Raw genomic sequence first — 22,825 nt, 5'->3', positions numbered from 1 at the left:
AAAAGAAAATGACCAAATATTTCTCCCTGTGCCTTTTGCTGTGGAGCTGGATACAGCTGGTTAGTTACAAATGCCCTTGGCCTCTGCTCACTTCCTATCAGTACTCTCCGGCCTTGATTATGCTGGACAGAAACATGGCTACATGTATCCCTGTGTTATGTACTCTTGTATACAGACATACTTCTCAGACTAGAATTATTTTGATAACAAAAAGACAACATTATAATACATATAAGTGTATTATTTTTATCTTATTATTTAAAATGTTTCCATATCCATCATCTTTTTCCCTTGGAAAATAACACCGCCCAGTTCCAGTCTAGATGCTGAATAGGAGCCCTGGCCACACCCAATTCCACAGCCACTGAAAGGATGAGCTGCTGCAGTTTAAGCCTCTGGGTAACAAGCCTGCGTTTTGTCCCATGTATCACCCCAAGGAGACCACCATCACCCCGGAAGACGTTTCCTTAAGTTACTGAAACCTGAAGTTGATTTGGAGTTTACGGAGCTCTCAAGAGTCCAGAAGGCAAGCAGCGGATGAGAAACCAAAACCAAAGGCTACAATTTCCAAGACAGATGATCAGCTAAACACACAGCAGACAAGCTTCCTGTCCTGAGGCAGCTCACAGGGTCCAGAGGAATGACCCAGGAGAATGAAATCAATCTTGCAGAGCTGGCAGGATCTGGATGAAAGTGCGTCCGCACAAGCCCAGTGACCTGAGTTCAAGCCCCAGAAGCCACGTGCTTGAATTTCATTTTCTGTCTGTTACTATGATAAAGCATTCTAGGGGCTGGAGAGATGGCTCAGTGGTTAAGAGTACTGACTCCTCTTCCAGAGGTCCTGAGTCCAATTCCCAGCAACTACCTGGTGGCTCACAACCATCTGTAATGAGATCTGATGCCCTCTTCTGGTGTGACTGAAGATGGCTACAGTGTACTCATATACATGAAATAAATAAATAAATCTTTTTTTTTTTTTTTTTAATTCTAACCAAGGAGAGGACTGTGTTTATTCAGCTTGTAGGTTACAGCCCACCACTGAAAGATGTCAGGGTGAGAATTCAAGCAAGAACTTGAAAGAGAGGCGCTGGAGGAGGAGTACTTGCTGGTTCATTGGAGCTCTTGCTTAGCTAGCTAGCTTTCTTCGATACTCAGAATCACCTACACAAGGAATGGCGCTGCCCACAGTGGGCTGGCTCCTCCTACATCAATTAACAACCAAGGCAATCCCCCACAGGCCAGTCTTATCTGAGTAATACCTCAGTTGAGACTACTTTCTCAGGGGATTCTGGGCTGTGTCAAGTTGACAGTTAAAGCTAATGAAGATGCCACAAAAAGGTGGAAAGAGAGAACTAACCCTACAAAGTCGTCCTCTGGCCTCTGCAATCAAACCATGACATTCACATTTACACACACACACAGAGAGAGAGAGAGAGAGAGAGAGAGAGAGAGAGAGAGAGAGAGAGAGAGAATAATAAAGCTTAAATGCATAAATAAAAAGCAACATTTTAGTATATTATACAGGAACATATCTTAGCCTTTCCAAGAAAGGCTTTTGGTGTGATAATTCAGTAAAAACTGGAAAGGGTAAATTATATTAAAGGAATAGCGTGGACATGAATGGAAGGGACTTGCCAACTGAGACTAGGGTAAAACAAAAAGACTAGAAAACAACAAACAGACTAAACTAGTTGGAGGGCTGTTCTTAGTTAATAAAAGTAATGTTTCAGCAGGGCGTGGTGGTGCACACCTTTAATCCCAGCACTTGGGAGGCAGAGGCAGGTGGATTTCTGAGTTCAAGGCCAGCCTGGTCTACAAAGTGAGCTCCAGGACAGCCAGGGCTATACAGAGAAACCCTGTCTCAAAAAACAAAAACAAAACAAAAGTAATGTTTCCATTTCATTAAAACAAATGTCTAAAGGAATGGTTTAATAAAAAAAATAAAACAAAACAAACAAACAAACAACAACAACAACTACACAGAGCTGGGGAGGAAGGGAGCAGTTAGTGTCACAGCTGTCTGGAAGCACTGGTGTGATTCCTCAGTACCATGGGGATAGGGGAGAAGGAGGGAAAGAGGAAGGAGTGTTGGATTCTATGACAAATGATAGAAAAAAGAGCTTGCTCATAGCTAATGTCTGAACTCGGACATGGCATGCTCGAAAACACTATGGGACTTCCTTAGAGATGAGTTTAAGGCAAATATTCACGTTTGAACAGTCAAAGTAAACAGTATTCTCAAGTGTCCCCATGACCCAGTCGAAAATCACCTAAGAAGAGACTGAAGAGCTTCAACCACAGTTGAAGAAATGCCTCTATCATATTGACCTATAGAGGCATGACTATGGGCCACTGTCTTGATTGATGGTTAATGCAGAAGGGGCCCAGCCCACTGTGGGCAATACTATCCCTAGGCGGATGATCTTGGACTGTGTGACAAGTCTATCAAACCCAAACCGTGAGCCAAGAAGGAAGACACAGAGGGCATTTAGGTTTCCCCTATCCTCCCCCTTCCCCTCCCCCCTCCCTGCACCTCCTTTCTAGCCAAGAAGCCATGAGCTAGTACACGGAAGTTCCTCCACAATGTCTGCTTCTGTTCCTGCCCTGATGTCCCTCAATGGCAGACTGTGGCTTACACTAGTGTGAGATAAAATAACTTTCTCCCCAAGTTGCTTTAGGCTAGGGTGTTTGTTTGTTTTGTTTGTTTTTCACCACAACAGAATAAAACCAGAATGCACACTTACTCTCCAATCCCCTCCCCCCCCCCACCAGAACCTTAACTCACAGCCAGCATGACTGCAGACCATTGGAATTGCTCTTCTCAGTGAGCAACGCCTCACACCAGTGTGAGCCACCGCTGCATGAGGCCGGATATCAGCCTATACCAAGATCCCAAGTCCTCTATGTTGGGGTCTCATCCACCACCTTTTGAGGTCAGCAGCATGAACAGATACCAGCCTTTCCAATGCTCTCATAGCGACCATGAGGGAGGGTGAAGTCCAGCTAGAAACGGGGTGCAGGGAAGGGGCAGGGGATACCCAACCACTCTCTGCTCCTTCCTCTGGAAATCAAAGCCTCTGTGCCCTCAGACAGCACCTCGCCATGACATCATCTCCGTTATGACTGGCAATGTTTCCTTTACTCAACATTATTTTTTGACTCAACACGCTTCCTAATTGTATCTACGCCCATATAATGAACAGCAGCTCCTCTAGCCAGAAGGCAATAGCTGGAAGCTCCCTGCCCTTGGGTTTTATTAGGCTCTGCTACATCATGGAACTACAGGTTTCGCCACACAAGGCATTTACGAAGCAAGCTGCACCTTCTCACCGTGGCCTTTGTTATGGGGTGTGAATTCCACGGTCCAATCTCTGGAAGAGCACAGCATTTCTCTGCTAATCCTGCATCCCATGAGAGTGAAAGAGAATGCCATTCCCCCAGCATGCCAAACCTCCCATTCACACGGGCCTGCTCATAGCAAGACTATCTTGTCCAGTATATAGCAGAGGCATTTCTCAGTCATTCAAATATCTACATTTTAGTAGGTCTTGCGCTTGGCACAGTGCTAGACTGAGGAGACAGACAGTTGTGTAGGGTTGTAAGCCACCCAGCCTAAGTCAGGTTCCTCCTCTGAGTATTGAACAGGTGTCTCTCATAGCTTTGGAGGGCTTCTGGAGACAGGTGTTTGACAAAGACCACCAGTTCCACCTCGGGGTCACCTCTAAAGAATCTCCAAGTGCTTTCTGTGGAATTGTACTTTCTCTGTGGTCAGGATTGAAGCATGCGCCTTTAGAGACCCTTTATAGGATAGAAGACACAATATGTGGATCCTTTGGAGACTGTGTACTGCACACCTAAAAGTCAATTCTGGTTGGCAACAACACTGGGAGGAATTTTCTCTAATACTTGGAAGAAGAGCCAAGAAGTGCCTCTGATTCACTGGTGACTTCAAACTGATATGCAGTCTTGTTTTAGAAGGAGGAAAAGGAGGAGAAGGAGGAGGAAGAGGAGGAGGAGGAGGAGGAGGAGGAAGAGGAAGAGGAAGAGGAGGGAGGGGGAACAAGAAAAGGAGAGGAAGAAGAAAAAGAGGAGGAATGTGTGACTGTGTGTGAGTGTGTATGTGAGCAGAAGTATGAGCGTGTGTTTGTGTGCAAGTGTGTATGTGAGTGTGTGTGAGAGTGTGTGTGCGAGTGTATGTATATGTGTGTGAGTGTATTTGTGTATGTGTGAGTATGTGTGTGGTTTTGTGTGTGAGTATATTGTGAGTGTGTATATAGTATATGTGTGTGTGTTTGTGTATGTGTGAGTGTGTGTATGTGAGTATGTGCGTGTGAGTATGTGTAAGAGACTGTGTGTGAGAGAGTATGTATGAGTTTATGTGTGTATGATATGTGTGTGGTGTGTATGCGGTATGTGTGGGAGTGTGTGTATGTGTGTGAGTGTGTGTGTTTCCAAACAACTTTAAAGAGTTAGTTTTCTCCCTCCAGTGTGAGTTCCAGAATCAAACTTAGGTTGCCAGGCTTGACCAGGAAGCACTTCCACTTACTCTTTAAGTTTCCCCTTAAACTCTCAGGATGTCTGATTCATGGTGTGACACGAGTCACCTGAGTCACCTTAGCCCTTCTTTCTAGTGCCTCAGGGTGCATGCTAAGGAGACATATTCCCAACACCACACTTGAAGAAGAGAAATATAGTATAACAAATCAAGGGTGCCATCTAACAGGGAAGTCACAACCAATTTCAGTTCAAATGTCAGGGATAAAACTCTTGCTGAAAACATTAAAATAAAAATAAAACATTCTTCCACTAACAGGATTCGTAAGGAGGGAAATTTCTCAATTGGTACAGTTCTTGTTGATCCCAGAACTGGTGTAGAAAGCCAAGTGTATAGAGTTGTAATTCTAGCATTCAGAAGGCAGAGGCAGGAGGATTCCTGGGATTCACTGACTACTTGACAAGCTCCAGACCATTAAGATACCGAGAGACAGACAGACAGACAGACAGACAGACAGACAGACAGACAGACAGAGACAGAGAGACAGAGGGAGAAAGACAACCACAGAAACAGAAACAGAGACAGAGAGGAAGTGGTACCTGAGAAATGACAAAGTTGTCCTCTGGCCTCCAGATGCATGTGTAATGTATGCACACACATACACATGCACAAAAAATAGATAAAAAGAAAAGACCCATTATCAGCTGGGAATCAGACCTCAGCTTTACCTGCAGGAGTCCCTGGAAGAAGCATCTGGGTCCTATTAGAAGAGCATATCCCAGACATACTACAGCTTGATCATTGTCCCCTCTGCTCGAAGCCTCTCTCATCTCCAGCTCGAGTTCTCAAAGCTGAAGAAAGAGATCCTCACCTTCAAGATCATCCTGGTAGATGACAATTTCTTTCTCTCCTTCCAAATGAATCGCTGCGAAGAAAAGGTGACAGTGACTTTGACATCCAAGGGTTCCCTAAAGGAAGCACACATCTCCCTGATATGGGGCAAGTTGTGAGCTGGTGCAGTATTTAGGCAACAACAGGTATGGAGTCATGACCTCTGGCATTTTTGGAAGCGTTCCTGGTAATTCTCAGCACATTCAGATCTTTGTAGAGGGTCAAAGGACTCGTGGTAAGGTAACTTGAGTGAACCACAATGAGGTTCCCATGAAGAATTTTGTGCCATTCAGTTTAAAATTGGGCACAGTGGCTTGGGGTCAAGACCTCAGTCCCACTCTATACTGAAACTGTGCCATCGACAGACAGAGAACACGTGGCTGAGCATCCTAGATTCCAGTGCTTGGTAAGAGGCACTGTTGTAAAGCCCAGGGTCTGCCTGGCTGCCTCTTAGTCCTCAAGGAGCGTCAATCACCTCCAAGTCTAGAGATGGAGACATCAGAACAGGGAAACATTGCTCTGCCACACTCATCATGGGATGCCATGATTAAGGCTCACATGCAGAGAATAACAGAGAACTAACTACATGCAGGTGTCCCAGAGGTTCTCAAGCACTACTGGGACTTGAGTGAGCATACCTTGCAACCTTCTGAGGTCAACAGGGTCAAGGGCGGCCACAGCATCGGAGATCCTGGAAGGCCTGCTAACGCCGGCACTATTGACAGCCCTCACTCGGAACACATACGATCTTCCTTCGAAAAGTCCGGTGACAGGGTACTTGCAGATCTTTACTGGTGCATCGTTACACTGAACCCAGTTGTTAGTTCCCACCTCACATCTTCAAGTGAAAAAGAAGTGCAGAGAGAAGAAGCATATATGGTAGTCTACCAAATGCTCAGGGGTGTGTTCTCATAGAGAGCAGTCGCCACAGGGGAGCATGCCATTTGGATATAAATCCACACTTCTGAAATATTGACTTCTATTGATAGTAATACAATAAACCTTAAAAAATATTTAGTAAGTTCAGTAGGTATCTCTATATACATCCGTAGAGAATGAATGGATAGACAGACGGATAAATGGATAGAGGAGAGAGATGATAAATGATAGCGCTGATAGATAAAATAGAGATGGCAGGCGGGATAAGCAAGGAGAGAGGTAGATGGTGAATTATAGATAAGAATAGTGATAAGATGGGAAACAGCAGGAAGGTAAGGCAGACAAGACAGAGATGTAAACAAATGATAGATAGGATAAGATAAAGTAGATAGGATTTAAGTAGATGATAGGTAAGACAAACAGATAGATGCATAGATGACAGATGAACAGACAGATACATATAGATAGGAAGACAGATAGATGATAGATAGATAGATAGATAGATAGATAGATAGATAGATAGATAGATAGATAGATGATCAATGAGAAAAGGGAAGATGACAGAAAGATAGCCACATATATGAAGTAACATGGATAGACAGATAAGTTCAACTGTTGTGATTTAAATAATTTAAATAATTTAAAATAATTCCTGTTTTCAAACATGTTTACTCCTCCAAGTGTCCACCTTCCCTCTCTTTTTTTCTCTCTCATTAGAGAAGAACAGGCTTCTAAGAGATAAATTATAAATTATAAATTATATTATATTATAAATTATAACAAAATAAAAGATAAAGCAAAAACCATCAGGTCAAAGTTAAACAAGACAAGCTACATTGCAGCTGGGGTGGCAAAGCTTGGTGAGATTAGGTCTGCGGATGGCTCTCTGTCTCTGTCTCCTCTGTCCATCTCACCTGAGCTGAGCCAGGGCTGATGGCTTACTGGGGTCCCACCTAGGCTACTGAACAGTAAGATACCATTTTCTAGAGCCCTTCCCATGCAGAATTCAGGAGACTTTCAAAAACACAGTCCTGTCCAGAAACCTGAACATGTGGGCAAGATTAGCCCTCTGTTTATCATAGGCTGAGGGATTTAAATACATGTAAAATTTAAATTTCATGTAAAATACCCAGCAGAAAAATGAAAGGTCAGAAAACTAGTCTTTCATGCTCTTTGAGTTATAGAAATAAACATTCAGCTTAAAAACTGCCACCTCCTTTGCCCTGATTGTCCAGCAGACTGGACGTGTGGGGTCTCCCAGGGCTCAACCTACTAGACTAGCGTCATTTACCAATTGCTTTATCAGTAACTTTGGCAGACTGTAGTGGCACTACACACCTGAATGGTTCTATCAGCCTGCAGTGACATCATACATCCAAATGCATTGCCTTAGTAAAGTCACCTGTGTTCCCGCCCCCTAAGGATGGAATGCAGCACACACACAGACACACTCACTTGTCGATGAAGTAGCCAATGACAGGGCTCTCAGTAGTCGTGTTGGGTGGTTTCCAAGTCACGATGACATAGTCTCGGTTGGCATCATGGCACTGCAGGTCCATGGGTGCCCCAGGAGCCCCTGTGACTAGCGGGTCAGCATCTGTGGTGGGGAAACAGTTATTCACATCCTTTATAAGATGGGGTCACTGCCAAGCCTGCCCACAGACCTCCAAACTCACATCCTCTCTGTTTAGTTTGGTCTTTATCACTAAAGTACTTGAATGTGTTTATTAACCCGGCAGACTGATATCAGGAAATATAAATGTATGCACTTAAAAAAAAAACTTAGAATACTTATTCTTCTCATCTGTGACTTTTTAATAATTTGATTTGAAATTAACAAATTAACAGAAAAAATAAGAATAACTTGTGGTCAAATGCCTGGGTCAAGTTTTCCCCACACTAAAGGCCAACAGAGCTGCTTAGAAAGTCAATACACCGAACATTTGATTTTCTTATCTAAAATCCATATTTATTCAGGAGCCATGGTTGCTGTGTTGTATCCACAGAAGTCTGTGGTGTCTGATTCAAACCTCCCCAGTGTACCAAAGGCCAGGGATTTATCAACATCAAGCCTAGTGTTTCCTCTCTATTCATAACCTCCAGAAAGTGATCAGAACACTTGAATTCCCTCAGGTTTGAGTCCTGCTCATCCTCCTTGCAGTGCTGAATAAGCAAGGCAATCAAAGCTGCTTGAAGTCATTGCATTTTTATGGTGTAAAACACCCTGCCAGAGACACACAGGAGAATGGAAGGGGGTATCTTTTAATGACAACCCTACTAAAACCCACAGAACTCTGTGGGAGAGCCTGAAACCATTGCCCTGTGTGCATATGCGATGTCGTAGGAAGTGCAGGGGGTGAAGCGCCTATTTTTGTTCCTGGGGTAACACACTTTAATGGCAGAGCCCTCTGTGAAGTTCTGCTCTAACTGCCACTGAGAGGAAAAAAAAAAAAAAAAAAAAAAACTAACATCCCAATTGTTTTTTATATTCCTCCACAACTGGAGCTGCAGAAGGAAGAACAGAGGGGCCAGCTGACGATGACTGGCTATGCCAGGCAGAAAGCATGGTGACCAGGGGACAGCAGCCACAGCTGGGGTCATCCCAACAGGCTCCGGAAGGAGCCCACCGAGGGCAGCCTGGGTGGATCATGGCAGAAGCAACACACTGAGAAAGAAACACAGCTCAAGCAACAGAGCACTGGGCTTTGCAGAGGGAATGCTCTCTGTTGTCTCCAGCTGGGAAACAGAGCCACTTCCAACACTGCCATGAGAATTTTAGACGGTCTGTGCAGATCACGCATGAACACACTTGCCTATGCACACCTACATGTGTGTATATGACCAAGTGTTTACATGCATGCTATCACTGCTATTGCCTGGCACTATCAGGAGCTTCCTTCTCCATCACATACATAAGGACGGCACCCCGACGAGCCTGGGTTGAGGGTGAGATGCAGGACAGAGGACTCAGTCAGACCCAAGGCATTCTCTAACGGTGCTGCAGTGCTGCGACCGACCCTAGACAGCAGGAATTAGGTTGGCAGAGGTGAAAGCCGCATTGTTCTAGACTTGTGTCAGTCTGTCGCACCAGAGTTTAAAGGAGCCTGCTGCACTGCCATGAGTTTAGCATGCAGCACAGTCACTCTGGGGGTCCCGCTATGACTGACATGCCTTGCACCTTTGGAGGGGGCTATTTCTTGTCAGGGGAGTGTGCAATAGTCAAGGCTCGCCATCCACCTTCCTGTGTCTCTTCCCTTCCCCGCCCCCTCTTGCTATGTAGCTTCTTCCAGCTTCTCCTTGGACGGTCCCTCCACCCCACCCCACCACCCCCNCCCCCGAGCTGAAGCACCTCTGACAAACATGAAAGCGCTGTGGTCGCTGACTCCACCCCGGGACACAATCCTCAAAGTGTACAGCCCCTCGTCATCCTTGTTCAGGTGGCTGAAGGACAGGGAGGCCTGGCCTTCTCCAAAGAACATCTTGGTCCACTTGGACTCTTTCAGCAGCACATCTGAAACAGAACCAGAGGGCAGGGTGAGCTCAGGTGCTTCCCCACCCATCTGCTCACAGAGGCTCCAGGGTGATGTTCAAGGTCAGGGCTGGACTGCCAAGGTCACTTCCCTGGATCTGCTTTGCCGCTGGCAGCTTCCACACCAGCAGAGGTGGGAGACAAGTGCCCCAGGCCACTGTTCCACAAAAGGCTCGGGATCAGCAGTGAGGCGTCAACGTGTCAGCCATGTCCCCAAGCCTGATTCACCCCGACACTCACCATCCCGGTACCACTCAGCTCTCGGCTGTACTCTCTTCAGATCCGGCGTCACCAGCAGCGTGCACTTGAGTGTGACCGTCTCGCCCTCTCTTCTGAAGGTGACCCCGAATTTCTCCAAAAACTGGACATCGAAATGTGTGTACGGGATCACAGATGAAAGGGGCACTGGAGTGGGAGGAGATACAGTCAGCGCCCAGCATGTCCACACAGCCAACACTCAGAGCCCTGCCAGCTGCCAGGTGCTTCCTTGCCTGGCTATGGAGTATGTGTCCTTGGGGGTGGGATTGGGGTACCTCTGCATCCTCCAAACTCGTAGGCCAAAGTCCTAAGCATCGTGGTATGAGGACAGTGGAGCATTCAGGGGTGATTCAGCTTTGATGAAATTATGATGAGGGGCCCCGAGATGGGGGTCAGTACCCTTCCTGACCCAGAGGAATGAAGGAAGACCGTCTGCAAGCCAGGATGCAGCCTTCCCCAGAACACACACTGGCAGCCTGGGTTATCAGGCCTGCAAACCCAGGACCATAGGGAACAATGGCCCCTTGTCAGTCGCCCTGCTGGGAGATGGCCTTTGGGTAAGTCACGCCCACTGAAGTTATAGGATTTCCTTCTTTAAAATAAACGGTGGGACCGACCATTCTTCTCCATGTGTTATTTCACAGCAACAGCACTAACTAGAGCTGGAGATGTCAACCAGAACCAGAATAAACCCTGGAAAGGCACTTGGTAGAGTATATGTGCTTCAGAAGAAAACCAATAGGTTTTGTTTATTTGGTTGCTATAGCGCTGGTATGGGGCCCTGCACATGCTGTGTGCACACAGCCACTGTATACTAGTGGCAAGCACTCTACCACTGAGCTATATTCCCCAGGACAAAAGCTAGTATGTAGCTCAGGCTAGCCCTCAACTTGCTCTCTTCTTGCCTCTGCCTCCCCACCGGTGTGCATCACCGCACTTGAAATGTAAAATTCTAAAAAAAAACAAAAGGCACCCCTGGTTTAGAAATGCATGCATGCAGGGAAAAGTCAGAAACTATCTGTGAAATGGATGGTTTTGACTTGGGAGGATGGCTGAGGTGTTCAGACGTTCTTTCTATCTCCAGGACAGCTCCGGTCCTTAAACAATAGCTGAATCATGGCTGAACTGAGTGTGCTTTAAAGGGATTGTCTCTATGCCCTGCGAACTTGACACTAAGCTCAAAAGGGCAAATAAAAATAAATAGATAGATAGATGATAGATAGATAGATAGATAGATAGATAGATAGATAGATAGATAGATAGATAGATTGATTGATTTACATTTGCTAAAATGTGTGGTGAACATAAGGTCATCTGTCACTGTGATCTGAAAGTATTATTGCAACTATTATAGATATTTCAGGTCTCTGTTTAGAAAGATAAAACTTTAATGGAAGAAACTCCACAATAAGGCAGATAACCTCAAAAGTCCAAGTATTCAGGGTGTACAGGACTGGACTCCAGACCTGCGGTCCTCCCTGCATCAACCTTGGCCTGCCGCGATCTCCTGGGTGGTTTGGAGCCAAGTGTTGGATGTTGGCTCACCCAATAAACCTCATGCACTGAGTATATAATTTGGTGGTTGCCAAAGGATCTACCCTCAGCAAATTCTCCACGATTAGGTCTCATATATAAATGGAATCATGACCAAGCCAAAGCCCACATGGAAATGCAATTCTGGTAGAAGCACAGGTCAAACTTAAACCTCATCCTCAAACCATTTATGAGTTATATCTGAAGTACGTCTTCATCTTAGTGGCCTCAACCTGGTGGCCTTCCTCACCTGGTCGAGGTCAGCACATTCTTGGGCCTCCCAGGGAAAAACCAGCCTGGGTCACAGGGAAGTGCTTGTCTTGAGACAGGGTCACTATAGGTCACTATGTCCATGGAGCCTATTTGCTGAGAGTGAGAGGCCAAATCTTTTCAATTCAGACTCCATTTAGAGAGCCCAACCTAAGTTTGAACTCAGGTAAACTGACAGGCAGGTACCCAGCATTAGTTTCCAAGTTGCCCCCCAACAAACCCCAAGCCTAGCTCTAGTCTCTAGGCTCACCTTCAACAAGACCTGTGTCTTCAGGTTACACCTCCAAGACCCGTGTCTCCCGGTTATTACCCCAGTAGATCTGCACCCCCAGGTTTCAAGCCCACCCCTTGCCTAACGACCATCAATGCAGAGGGAAACAGAAATTAAGTCTATGATATGACTCCTAGCACCAGACAATTATGTTAAAGGCCTTGGTAGCTCTCCAATTAGATACTTACACACACACACACACACACACACACACACACCACTTATAGCTTTCTATAAAGCCTTGCCCCAGTAAATATTCGAGGCTCCCCACCACCAAAACCATCCTGAATGACAGTGGTGCACTGGGAGGCCTGAGTTAGCTCAAATAAAAAAGCCCTACTATGATAGCATTAGATCAGCTCCTGTCTGTTTGGGGGGCATCACTAACATTTCCCTGGCACTACAATAGGTGCGTGGTGTTTAAAGGCAAGCAGATCAGTGTTGGCATTGACAATAGAGCAAGGGGCCACGTGCTTCAGGGTACCACTCACGAGGAAGAGGTTTGTTGGGCACTGAGGTAATGTGTACCATCCTCAGCATACCCTGGCTGTGTGTCCTATTTAGTTCTCAAATAAATACCCTAGGGTCTTCCGGGAGCATGACGTGTCCTCATGCACAAACTATAGCACCACCATAGATCTGCTTAGGAATTTCTGTTCATTTCTTTTTTTTTCCAATTCATATATATATATATATATATATATATATATATATATATATAAAGTGATGGTTTCACCTGTGTCTAAAAGCATCAGCTTACCAGCAGAGAAATCTGTCACACACTAACCCTGGCTGGGGAAACCCAGAAAGGTATTAGAACTATAAGTTTAACAAAGATTTTACCCTGGGGGGACAAAACCTCACTTCTCACCTTTCTGCTGTCACTAAACAACTTTCTAGACAAAGACCCCCAGGTGTACTTACATCCAATTGGGAGTCCTACTGAGTGGAAAGGTTCCTCATCTCCTCGGTACCCTGTAGGGGAAAGTGGGTGAATGTGGCACAGAAAGAGGCAGGCCAGGACAAAGGCTCCCCCCCCCCAGGGCAGACAGCAGGGACATACTTCTCACCACCACGGCAGCATTGGTAGACACTTGTCCGTGGGGATTAGTTGCTACTGCCGAATAGGTGGCGGTGTCCTCAAAGTTGGCCCTTGGGGAGAGAAAGCAAGTTTGTGAGAGGACCTGAAGCAGCCAACCTCCTGAACTTGAACAAAGCATTCCTGGAAAGCACCCGTGCCACCTGGATCGCTTGTGATTTATTGGAGAACAACATCGCCAGTTCTATCTTGGAACGAAGGGCAGGGCATAGTATTAATTATAGATACAAATGAATGCCTGACCCCAGCCTATGCCAGACCTGCACTCTTAGAAAGGAAGGAGACAAGTGCTTCCAGGAATTGTTTATTTCCCGTTCAAGGAGACATCGCCAGTCTGTCTGACCTTGCTTTTCAGCCTAGTCTGATGTTTCACGGGGTCACTGGGAAACCTCTGGGACCTTGGGGCACAGGAGAAGCCTTCCTGCTGAGACCATATAGACCCATGCTCTCGAGAGTCCTGCACCTGTTCTCTAGAGAGGAGTTTCTCTCCTGCCTAGGGGCTCTGATGGATCCCTTGCTGGCTCAAGGTGACCCAGGAGCTAAGCAATTGGTTCCAATGCCTATGATGTCTTCATATGCTGGGACTGTGCCTGCCATTGTCCTGGTCTAAGTGGCTCTGATATCACACCAGGACCCAGCTGCTGAGGACTCAATGGAGCCCCCAGGAAGAAGCCAGAATGTGTATTTAAGATCTGAGCAGAAAGTCATGAGCCTTCCTATGTGTGGCACACTCTAGTGGTCAAGTAGAGCAAATCCAGAACCCCCGCCGCCACATACCCCAGAAGGGCTTCCAAGCCAGTTGCTGAGGTTAAGAATCACAAATGGTATGCAGTCTCTAGATTGAAATGACCCGCACAGACATCATTAAAACACCCAAGCTCAACCCCACCTAAGATACGGGTATGTGTCTATCCTAGGAAGACCGTGATCTTAAAATGTCAAGGGCCTGAACTCTCAGGGTGGAAAGGTCCCATCTCCCACTTCCATCTTTTGGAAGTGAGGTCACTTCTGGGCTTGTGAACTGACACCCCCTTCAACTTCCCCAGTTCATCTGACAAAAGAGAAACAGACAGCTTCATGTGTTCTGATTTATGCCAGGTTCTCTTTTAGGTCCTCGTTGGGGGAGTGAGGGTCTTGCTCTCACTTTCTCTCCTATGTGTGCATACATGCACTCATCATACATATGTACATATAGACACATGTGTGTGCATGCATACGAAAGCCAGAGGTCGTCCTCTGGGATGGATCCTTGAACTACCCACCTTGGTTTTTGAGACATGGTTTCTCATCGACCTAGAGCTTAGGACTAAAGTAGGCTGGATAGATGGAAAGCCCCAGGTTTCCACACGCCTTCACCTCACCAGCACTGGGATTGTGAGCATACGCCCAACCTTTTCATGTAGTTTCTGGAAATCAAACTCAGCTCTTCGCCCTGGCATAGCAAGCCCTCTAGTGACAGTCATAGTCCCAGTACCACAACCCTCAGCCACTGCCTTAGAGAGATTGGAAAACAAGATCCACATGGCTCCAAAAGTCACATCCCTACTGCTGTTTCCCTCCAACATGGAGGGGGGCACTGGGAGAGCCCTTAATCTTGGGGGAAAAATAGAACAAGTTCACTTTTGAGAAAGGAAAACTTTATCCGAGTCTTTACTTTAATTTACAGGAAAGTAAATTAAGCCGGTATTCCCAGGATCAAAGAAAACCCTGTTCTTGGTCATCTAACTCTCTTCAATGTAGCATTTTTGAGCTGCTAATGTTTTCTTTGACCAAGAATTTAATATCTCTAGGAAAGAGGAGAGAGAATTTTCAGAGACCTATGCTGTCTGCCAACTCCTTTCTTTTCTCTCTGGAGTTTCAACCCACGTTTGCTGTGTCAGACGTGACATCTGGCCCCCTGTAAATGCCACTGCTCACAGAGGTCAACCCAGCCCTGTCCATCTGGACACTCACACCAGCACATAGTGTTCCGTTCACCTGGGAGGAATGAGTGCCAGCTGCCACCCATCAGCCCAGGGCAGCGCTGGCCTGATCTGGTTAGGAACCAGTCAGCTATGCAATTGAAATCCTTCGGACAGTTCTACATCAGTGCAAAGGAGCAGTGTGCAGCGGAAAGTTCCGCAAAGTGGACGCTGCTTCACTGACACCCACCTCCACTAGCTATTGCGGGGAAAATGATAGCTTGGTGACCACAGGCATGGCTGGGGGTTCTGTGAAGCTGATGAAAAGAGGCAGGCTCCTGCAGCGACCAAAGGAGCCCAACAGGGGCTGCAAGGTGGCCAGATGAAGCTTGGAAGTGGGAACAGGACACCCAGAGCAACCACCCAAGAGAGAGCAGAGTTCATGGGGAAGCCTGGGCAGGACTTCCAGGAGGAGGCCAGAGGGGGGAAAAAATGACTGTTCTTGGCCCTGCAGATCACCCGTCCTCAGAGCTGAAGAGAGGATTAGCACCTGGGCCATGGAGAGCCCTCAGAGGCGTGTGGACACAGATGGTACCTGAGTGTCCAGTCAACAGCATAGATCGCACCATCTCTAAGTCCGTCAAGAGCCTTTATGTTAATAGGATGGTTTCTAAACCAAGTTTCCTTTGTCACACTGCAAATTTCGTCTATTTCTAAACCCATAGTAAATGCCTGCACTCGGCCATATCATGTCCTGTTTATGTAGCTAAGGACAGTGTTGAGAACTCTATACTGTATGTTTTATATAGTACATCATTTGTCAGTGCCTAGGCCTCAGTAAAGCTTGGACCCTCTCTGTTTAATTGAGTGATGTCCTTTGAGTTCAAGGTAAAAACTTGTTTCTGTTTATAACTGCTCATCTCAGCAAGTCAGGGCCATTCTCAATATTGGTCAGTCTGAATATGCAGAGAAAACAGGGTTGCCAAGGCTGTAATACTACAGCCGTGGTACCTCGGTACCCTGCACTGCTTTGTATTAGCTCACAGTCCTCATCTCTCAATGTTATCCCTCCCTCCAAAAAAAGCATCTATATCTTAAATTCCTAAAATGCTTCATAAGGGTGACTCTGATGATTAAGACAATGTATTTGAAATTTTCTTGCGGTTTTATAAGTGAATACAAACTTATCATCGTCACTTAAGGTTCATTGGCTCAATCCAGGCACCGAAAGCTGGAAGAAAGTCCCTACTCTCCTGTACAAAGCTTCCTCTCTTCCCCGGAATTCCTCCGAACATCGGGGGCTTCCAAACCCTCTGCGGTGTTCTTGACTAAGGAGGGACTGAAATGACACAGAAGAGACAAAGCTTGTCACGGAGTGGACCACTGGTGACAGGAACGAAGGGTTGAAGTGGTCACCGGCAGCCTCTCCTCAACTCCCAGCTTGCCCTAGGCTGACTCCTAGGCTGACTGAGATGTGAAGATGGGACAGCGCCACCTAAGGCATTAGTGCTGATTAGCTCCTCCGTTCACCCATTAGCACTTCTAGCCCTGAGCTAGCTAGGGCACAATGGCAGGAGTTAGAAGGCCTGATGGGAGAAAGCACTTCTTCCTCTGCAGGCGAGTCACAGTGCACACCCATGCTTAGGAAAGCCGGCTCAGGAGGCACAGACCACAGCTTCCTTTCCATCAGTAAGGAAACCCATGACCTGCCAAAAGAGGAGACCCTTTGATTTATGGTACTTGTTCTTTAGAACTGGGCATGTCCAGGGCACTGCTGGGTGGGCAGAGTGCAGGTTAGAACTTCTAGGATCTTGCTTTGTCCTGTTCATTGCGCTCCTGGGTGTTTTGTGCTTCACAAAACATTGAAATTGTAGTATGCATATACATAGTAAATGACTACCCATACACATATGGAAGTGAGCGCTGGAATATTCTTCTACCTCTGCGTGTGGTAGGACTGTAGGAGACAGGGTGCCTAGGGCAGGGACAGAATGGGAAGCAGAGAGGACATCCGAGTGGTTCTGGGAACTGCACCAAACTCTGATTTCACCGAAGGCTAACTTGGAGACAGTGAACTCTGAACCCTGTCCTCAGCATGTCCCAGGTGGACCTTCCGTCCCTTCTGCTCCCCGGGGCCTCGCAGCCAGTGTTCAGCAAACCCAGATTCTAAATCTAGCCTTTGCTTCATGCCGAGAGAACTTGAGAGGTTTTACTTTCTGTTGGGGTGGGTTCCCAGAATAGAAGGATTTTTTTTTTTGTCTCGATTTTTACTTCCATGGGGGCACCTTTGCCTCTCAGAGTCTCAGTGTAAAAACGTCTCACCAGGACTTCCTATGAGAACTAATGCAATTTTATCTTCTCTAAAGATAGGCAGACAGCGTCGTACGTGATTTCCTCATTGGTGGTAAGTAGAAATCGGACTCAGGGCTGAACTCTTCAGACCTTACATACCATAGTCAGAAAGGAGCATAAGAAAAGATTAGTCACGAAAGCACTCAGCAAAGAGTAGATGATAGCCATGTCACTAACAAGAAATGGGATAGACTGCTCTTTTCGTTTGTTTGTTTTGTTTTGTTTTTCGAGACAGGGTTTCTCTGTGTAGCCCTGGCTGTCCTGGAACTCACTCTGTAGACCAGGCTGGCCTCGAACTCAGAAATCCACCTGCCTCTGCCTCCCACATGCTGAGATTAAAGGCGTGTGCCACCACCATCCGGCAAGGGACTGACTGTTCTAAATGCCCCTCAGAATAAGAGAACGAAAAAAAATCATTTTGTGGTGGTGGAGGGGGTGTTGGGGGCGGAGGTGGAGATTCTCTTTATGGGTGGTCAGATAAAAATGTGTGAGTATTTGTACCACAATCCAGACTGCAAGTTAAAGGTCAGATAGTACCCAGGAGCCAGATTGCTTTTAAGTGTCCTCAGAACTCAGCGGCAGGAGCCAGAGCATAGTCATAGTAGTAAATGTCACCTCAGAATGCAAGGAAAAGCTCATTCCATGGCCAGCTAGAGAGAAGGGCAAAGCATTCCACACCCCAGACACACCCCGGATCAGATGACCTGTAGCTCAGCACTTTGGAATGAACAGCTGAGCTGAGCTATAATTTGTGGGGTTTCCCAATGCTCTTTTCCTGAAGAATATGAAATTCTCTTGACCTGCTAAGAAGGGCCCAGGAGGGAGAAGGAAACGAAGAGATCTGCTGGTCTTGGCAAGTGTAAGTCAAGAGACCTGGGTTTCTGGATCATTCCATCATAGCCTGCCAGGGCCAAATAGCTTAGTTCATTCTGGGTGCTTCTTCGCTGTTTAAAGCCAGTGTTATTCTGGATGTAAAGTCTGAATACTGCCAACATTGGGTCAGGGTGTGACAATCTTTATGCTCATTCAAATCTAAGGAACCCAGACCTGCCTGCCGGTCAGAGCGCACCTCCTCCAGGGATCAGATACTCTGACATCAGTGTTGTCCCTGAAGAAACTGGCACTGGCTGACTGCCCACTGATCCTTGGATGTCAAGGGAAGAGCTACTGTCCACAGAGCTCCTGTGCTCTGGAGACCGCCCACCCGACTGGCTTCTCCCTGAGCTGTATGCTTCCACCAGGGACACGAGTACCTGCACATCTTCTGGATCCCGCTCATTCCCTACTCCACATCTGGTTCCTTATTCTTGAGTTTCAGCGGGAGCTTGGCACTGGTCACCTTGGGGTCCTCCCACTGAAAGTCAGCGGGGATCCTGTCTGCTCACCTCAGCTTCTAAGACCCATTTTAGCTTTGGCCAAGCTAGCATCCTCCCTGCTCTGCAGGTTCCCTGGTCTACAGGCCTATCCCCCGGAAGCTTTCTGCTTTGACTGTCTATCTATGGACCACACCCTCTTCTTGGCCCTGGTGTCCTGCTCCAGATCTGCAGGGGGCTGAACATACTTCTCCACTGAACACATTTCTCCTTTCCCTTTCATCCCCAGCACCTGTGCACTTCAAGAGACTGTTGGAGAGTCTTCACTCAGACCCCCAGTTCCCATCCACTATCCTTTCACTTTGGAAACCCTTTCCAAGAAAGTTTTCCCCTGTCCCCATTTTTCTATGACCTGCCACCCTAGACCCTGTTTTCTCCTCACCTGCCTCTTATTCACGTATATGGGACACCTGCTGGACACCAGAGAGCAAGTCCAGTTTTGGTGGCCACCCACATACCACATCACCTAAAACAGCACCAGGCACTCAGTTGGCTCTCAATGGACGACAGGAGAAACCAACCAGCTGTGAGTCTAGGAGTCTGCGCTAATCAGGGGTCGGGGCGTCCAGCTTAGTAGAGAGACTGGACAGCTGCGGAGGCGTGGCACTTACACAGGAAGGGGAGGGGCCCACAGTCCTGCGGGGCTCTGGACAGCACTATGTTCGCTGTCCTTAGGCCACCAGAATGAGCACAGGGAAGGGGTTATCTGCCCCACAGAGAAGCAGGAGCCACAAGGAAGCAGATAGGATGAGGAAAAAAGACTGAGAAGCGGAAAGAAGAATTCCACCTCAGCTGCAAGGTCAGGGCCTGACAAAAGGCTTCCAGTCAAAGCAGGCTCCTGTTGGGAGCAAGACGTGACCCCTTCCTCCATCCTAATGGAACCCCTGATCCATGTCCACCAGGAAATGGTTGGTCATCCCAGCCTTCTGCTGAGACTTGACATCCCAGGATGGGGTGGTACCCAAGGGAGGCTTCTCATTCTCTTAGATGTTGGGAATAGGGGAAGGGTTTGTGAGGGAAGGACTGGGTAGAAAGGAGGTGGGGACTGCAATTGGGATGTAAAGTGAATAAAAAATTAATTAATTAATTAATTAATTTATCATCCTGCCAGGTGTGTTCATCTACAACACCTCCCCCGGAAGCTTTCTGCTTTGACTGTCTATCTATGGACCACACCCTCTTCTTGGCCCTGGTGTCCTGCTCCAGATCTGCAGGGGGCTGAACATACTTCTCCACTGTAGCCATCATGGATTGACTCTACCTTGCCATCAGGAACAAATGTCAGAATCATTGCCTTTTCTACAAAACCCAATCCATAAAATATTTTAATGAAGGAGAAGAAGAGTTTTCACTCTAAGCAAACATCCAGGCAAAGATGCAGGAAGAATGAGTCTGTCTGTGTGTGTCTGGGTGTCTGAGTGTAGCATGTGTGTGCCATCATGTGACTCTTCCAGTCATCTCTGTTGATCAAACTGGCCCAGACATCCTGATTTCTCCCCCTTAGCCTCCTGAGTATAGGGGTCAGGGTTTTACTGCCTCTCTCAGTTGGCTTCTGTTTTAAGATTGTACATGGTTATAGGATGTGACCCTGGTACACACTGACTGTGTATCCTCACCTGTTGATCTCCAGAGTGTGCACTCCGTACCTGCTCTCAATCCGGTACTTGCCTGGCTCCCCTGCCTGGCAGATCAGACTGCCATCTTTGTACCTGGTGGAGGGAAGAAGCATCCATTTTGGTATACAGGCAGACATGCTTTTGCAGTTGTGTCCCAGCCTCCTTTGGGCTCTGAGAAACATCTGCTCCCCTTTCCCCTGTCCACCAGTGCAAGGTGCTCTGGATATAGCCTTCTACAAGAGACAGGAACTGTATCATTCAAGCAGACATATCTACTTGAGCCCACATATCTTGTGAATTCTGAAGTTATCATTCCATTTAAAAAGAAACATAGCTGATGCTAGCCTATGAAGAAAATATCACAGAGTACATGAATCCTTAGTTTTGGACGCTCCAAGCCCCGCCCCCTCCAACCTATAAAGCAGAGCTCAGTCACCCACAGGCTATATTACAGTTAGGCAAGCTTTGGTTTCTTTCCTTGCCTCCTAATACCATGGATAAGCTGAGCTACAAGGTTGCAGGACTCCTGTGAGAGGAGGCACAGGATATATACAGTAATCCCTGATTTCAACAGCCAATGATCAAGGAGGTCTGTGGAAGATTCAAGATGGAATTCATCAGATTTACAGCTTCCCTACTCGAGCCCTCTTATAATTAAGGCAGATATATGGGCTCTGCATACAAAGTCAGCAACGAAGCCAGTGCATAGACAATGGCCAAGACAACAAACATAAATGTCTATTCAGGGAGCAAAACTCTTCCCCAAGACTATTCTGAAAGAGCCGTCAATGTCCCTAAAATTTGAATGGCAGAGCATTAATTAGATGGGCATTTTGAATGTTGCGCTCCCTTCTCCCACATGGACTTGCGTAGGCCTATACGACAGGCTCAAAGGCATGCACTCCTCCCATGCACATGGTTCCTGAAGGGAAGCAGCCCTCAGTGCTGTCTCTCACCATTGCACCACAGGCGTGGGGAATCCTTGCACAGTGAAACAAAGTCTCACGGACATCCGCTCCCAGATGGTGTGGGACCTTAACCTCACCAGGATCTCAGGGGCCCTGCTCATCCGGTCTTCAAACGAGTGTCTCTCCCAAGCCAGATTGTCTTCCACCTACAGAAGAAGGGAGGGTGGCCAGGGTGCATATGGCAGGAGCACCCCACTGTTAGTGAAGTGTTAGACCATTTGTGTGCAAATTCTCCTTCTCTCCACCCCGAGGGAGGAGCTTACAGGTCCTCCTACCGTCTGCTCCAGGAAGTACTTGTCTAGCTTGTCCCGAGCCTGTGACCGGGCCAGGTGTACATTCTCCTCCAGCTGGGCCAGCTCACTGAGGAAACGCTGCCTCTTTGCTTCTCCGTAAGAAGCCGCTTGAGACCGGTACCTAAGAGAGCCAAGAAGCTCCGTTGGTCATAGGACAACTGATAGATTTGGTGACACCGACAGACTAGACAGGTCCCCTCTGGGTACCCATCCCTCAGTGGGAAGAGATGAAAGAAGATGATGGGGAAAAGCCAAACAACTGTTTCTACTGATGCTCTCCTCTTTTCCGTATGTCAGTATACACAGAAGGCCACAAACAACAGCAGATTAATAAACAGTGGTTTATTAATAGAGCAATGCCCAACATACATCCCTTGCTTTCTTTGGCATGAGAGACTGAAACACTTGGGCACTCCTTAGAGTCTTTCAGGAGCGGGCATGTGTGGGGCACTGGGGAGGATCCCTGGATGTAGAGGTGGAGAGATCATAAAGAAGTGTCAGCTTTACAGTTGAGGGACGAGAACCATCCCTTCCTGTCAAGGTGAAGAACCAATACATACAAGAATGGACTGATGTCAACAAGGAATGGTAAGCGCCCGAGCTAACACTTAGGACTGGCGAGAGTGCTATCAGACAATGAATGACCCTAGGCTCTAGTCAGTGCTCAGTAGGGCCCCATTCATCCTCCCAGATACCCTGCAATACAATGACACCATCCCTCTGAGCCCCCGGAATCAACCCCAGGAACACTAGCCACCCAGTCTACTTTCGAGGGAAGATGTGATCTCAAGATCTGACATGGAACATCAGGTCTCTGCAAGACTAGGCTCATCCTCTCCCACTGAGGCCAGACAAAGGCAGCCCAGTTAGGGAAACTGATTCCACAGACAGGCGGCAGCTTTAGGGACAGCCTCACTCCAATTGTTGGGGTACCCACATGAAGACCAAGCTGCACATCTGCTGTGGGGAGCCGCCCTCACATTCGCCATTACAAGATGGCGCTGATGTCCTGTGCTCTAACAAACAAACAAGGCAGCTGCGCATGTGCTGGGTAGATTTCCATTCCCTTGTGCCCTGCTTTTCCCGTGGCGTCATCT

The 22,825-nt window shown here is 47.2% G+C and overlaps 1 protein-coding gene across 3 annotated transcripts in view; it reads right to left on the bottom strand.

Annotated features, from left to right (window-relative positions):
• Myom2 (myomesin 2) overlaps positions 1–22,825 on the bottom strand; it is a 71,608-nt gene that overhangs the window by 36,975 nt on the left and 11,808 nt on the right. For 2 of the 3 annotated variants that reach the window (XM_029531911.1, XM_029531912.1), the window contains exons 4-13: positions 21,699–21,849; positions 21,424–21,581; positions 20,468–20,560; positions 13,190–13,278; positions 13,051–13,101; positions 10,035–10,199; positions 9,615–9,776; positions 7,721–7,862; positions 6,025–6,224; positions 5,367–5,420 (exon numbers count right to left, since the gene is read on the bottom strand). In XM_029531911.1, the coding sequence (XP_029387771.1) occupies positions 5,367–5,420; positions 6,025–6,224; positions 7,721–7,862; positions 9,615–9,776; positions 10,035–10,199; positions 13,051–13,101; positions 13,190–13,278; positions 20,468–20,560; positions 21,424–21,581; positions 21,699–21,849 (1,265 nt within the window). The remainder of the gene's footprint in view (positions 1–5,366; positions 5,421–6,024; positions 6,225–7,720; positions 7,863–9,614; positions 9,777–10,034; positions 10,200–13,050; positions 13,102–13,189; positions 13,279–20,467; positions 20,561–21,423; positions 21,582–21,698; positions 21,850–22,825) is intronic. The other variant, XM_021219148.2, reaches the window with a different exon arrangement.

The sequence above is a fragment of the Mus pahari genome, chromosome 19 (assembly GCF_900095145.1).
Source record: "Mus pahari chromosome 19, PAHARI_EIJ_v1.1, whole genome shotgun sequence".
Lineage (NCBI taxonomy): Eukaryota > Metazoa > Chordata > Mammalia > Rodentia > Muridae > Mus > Mus pahari.
Note: the sequence above shows the minus strand (reverse complement) of the source record. Positions and strands in the feature narration are given on the sequence as shown.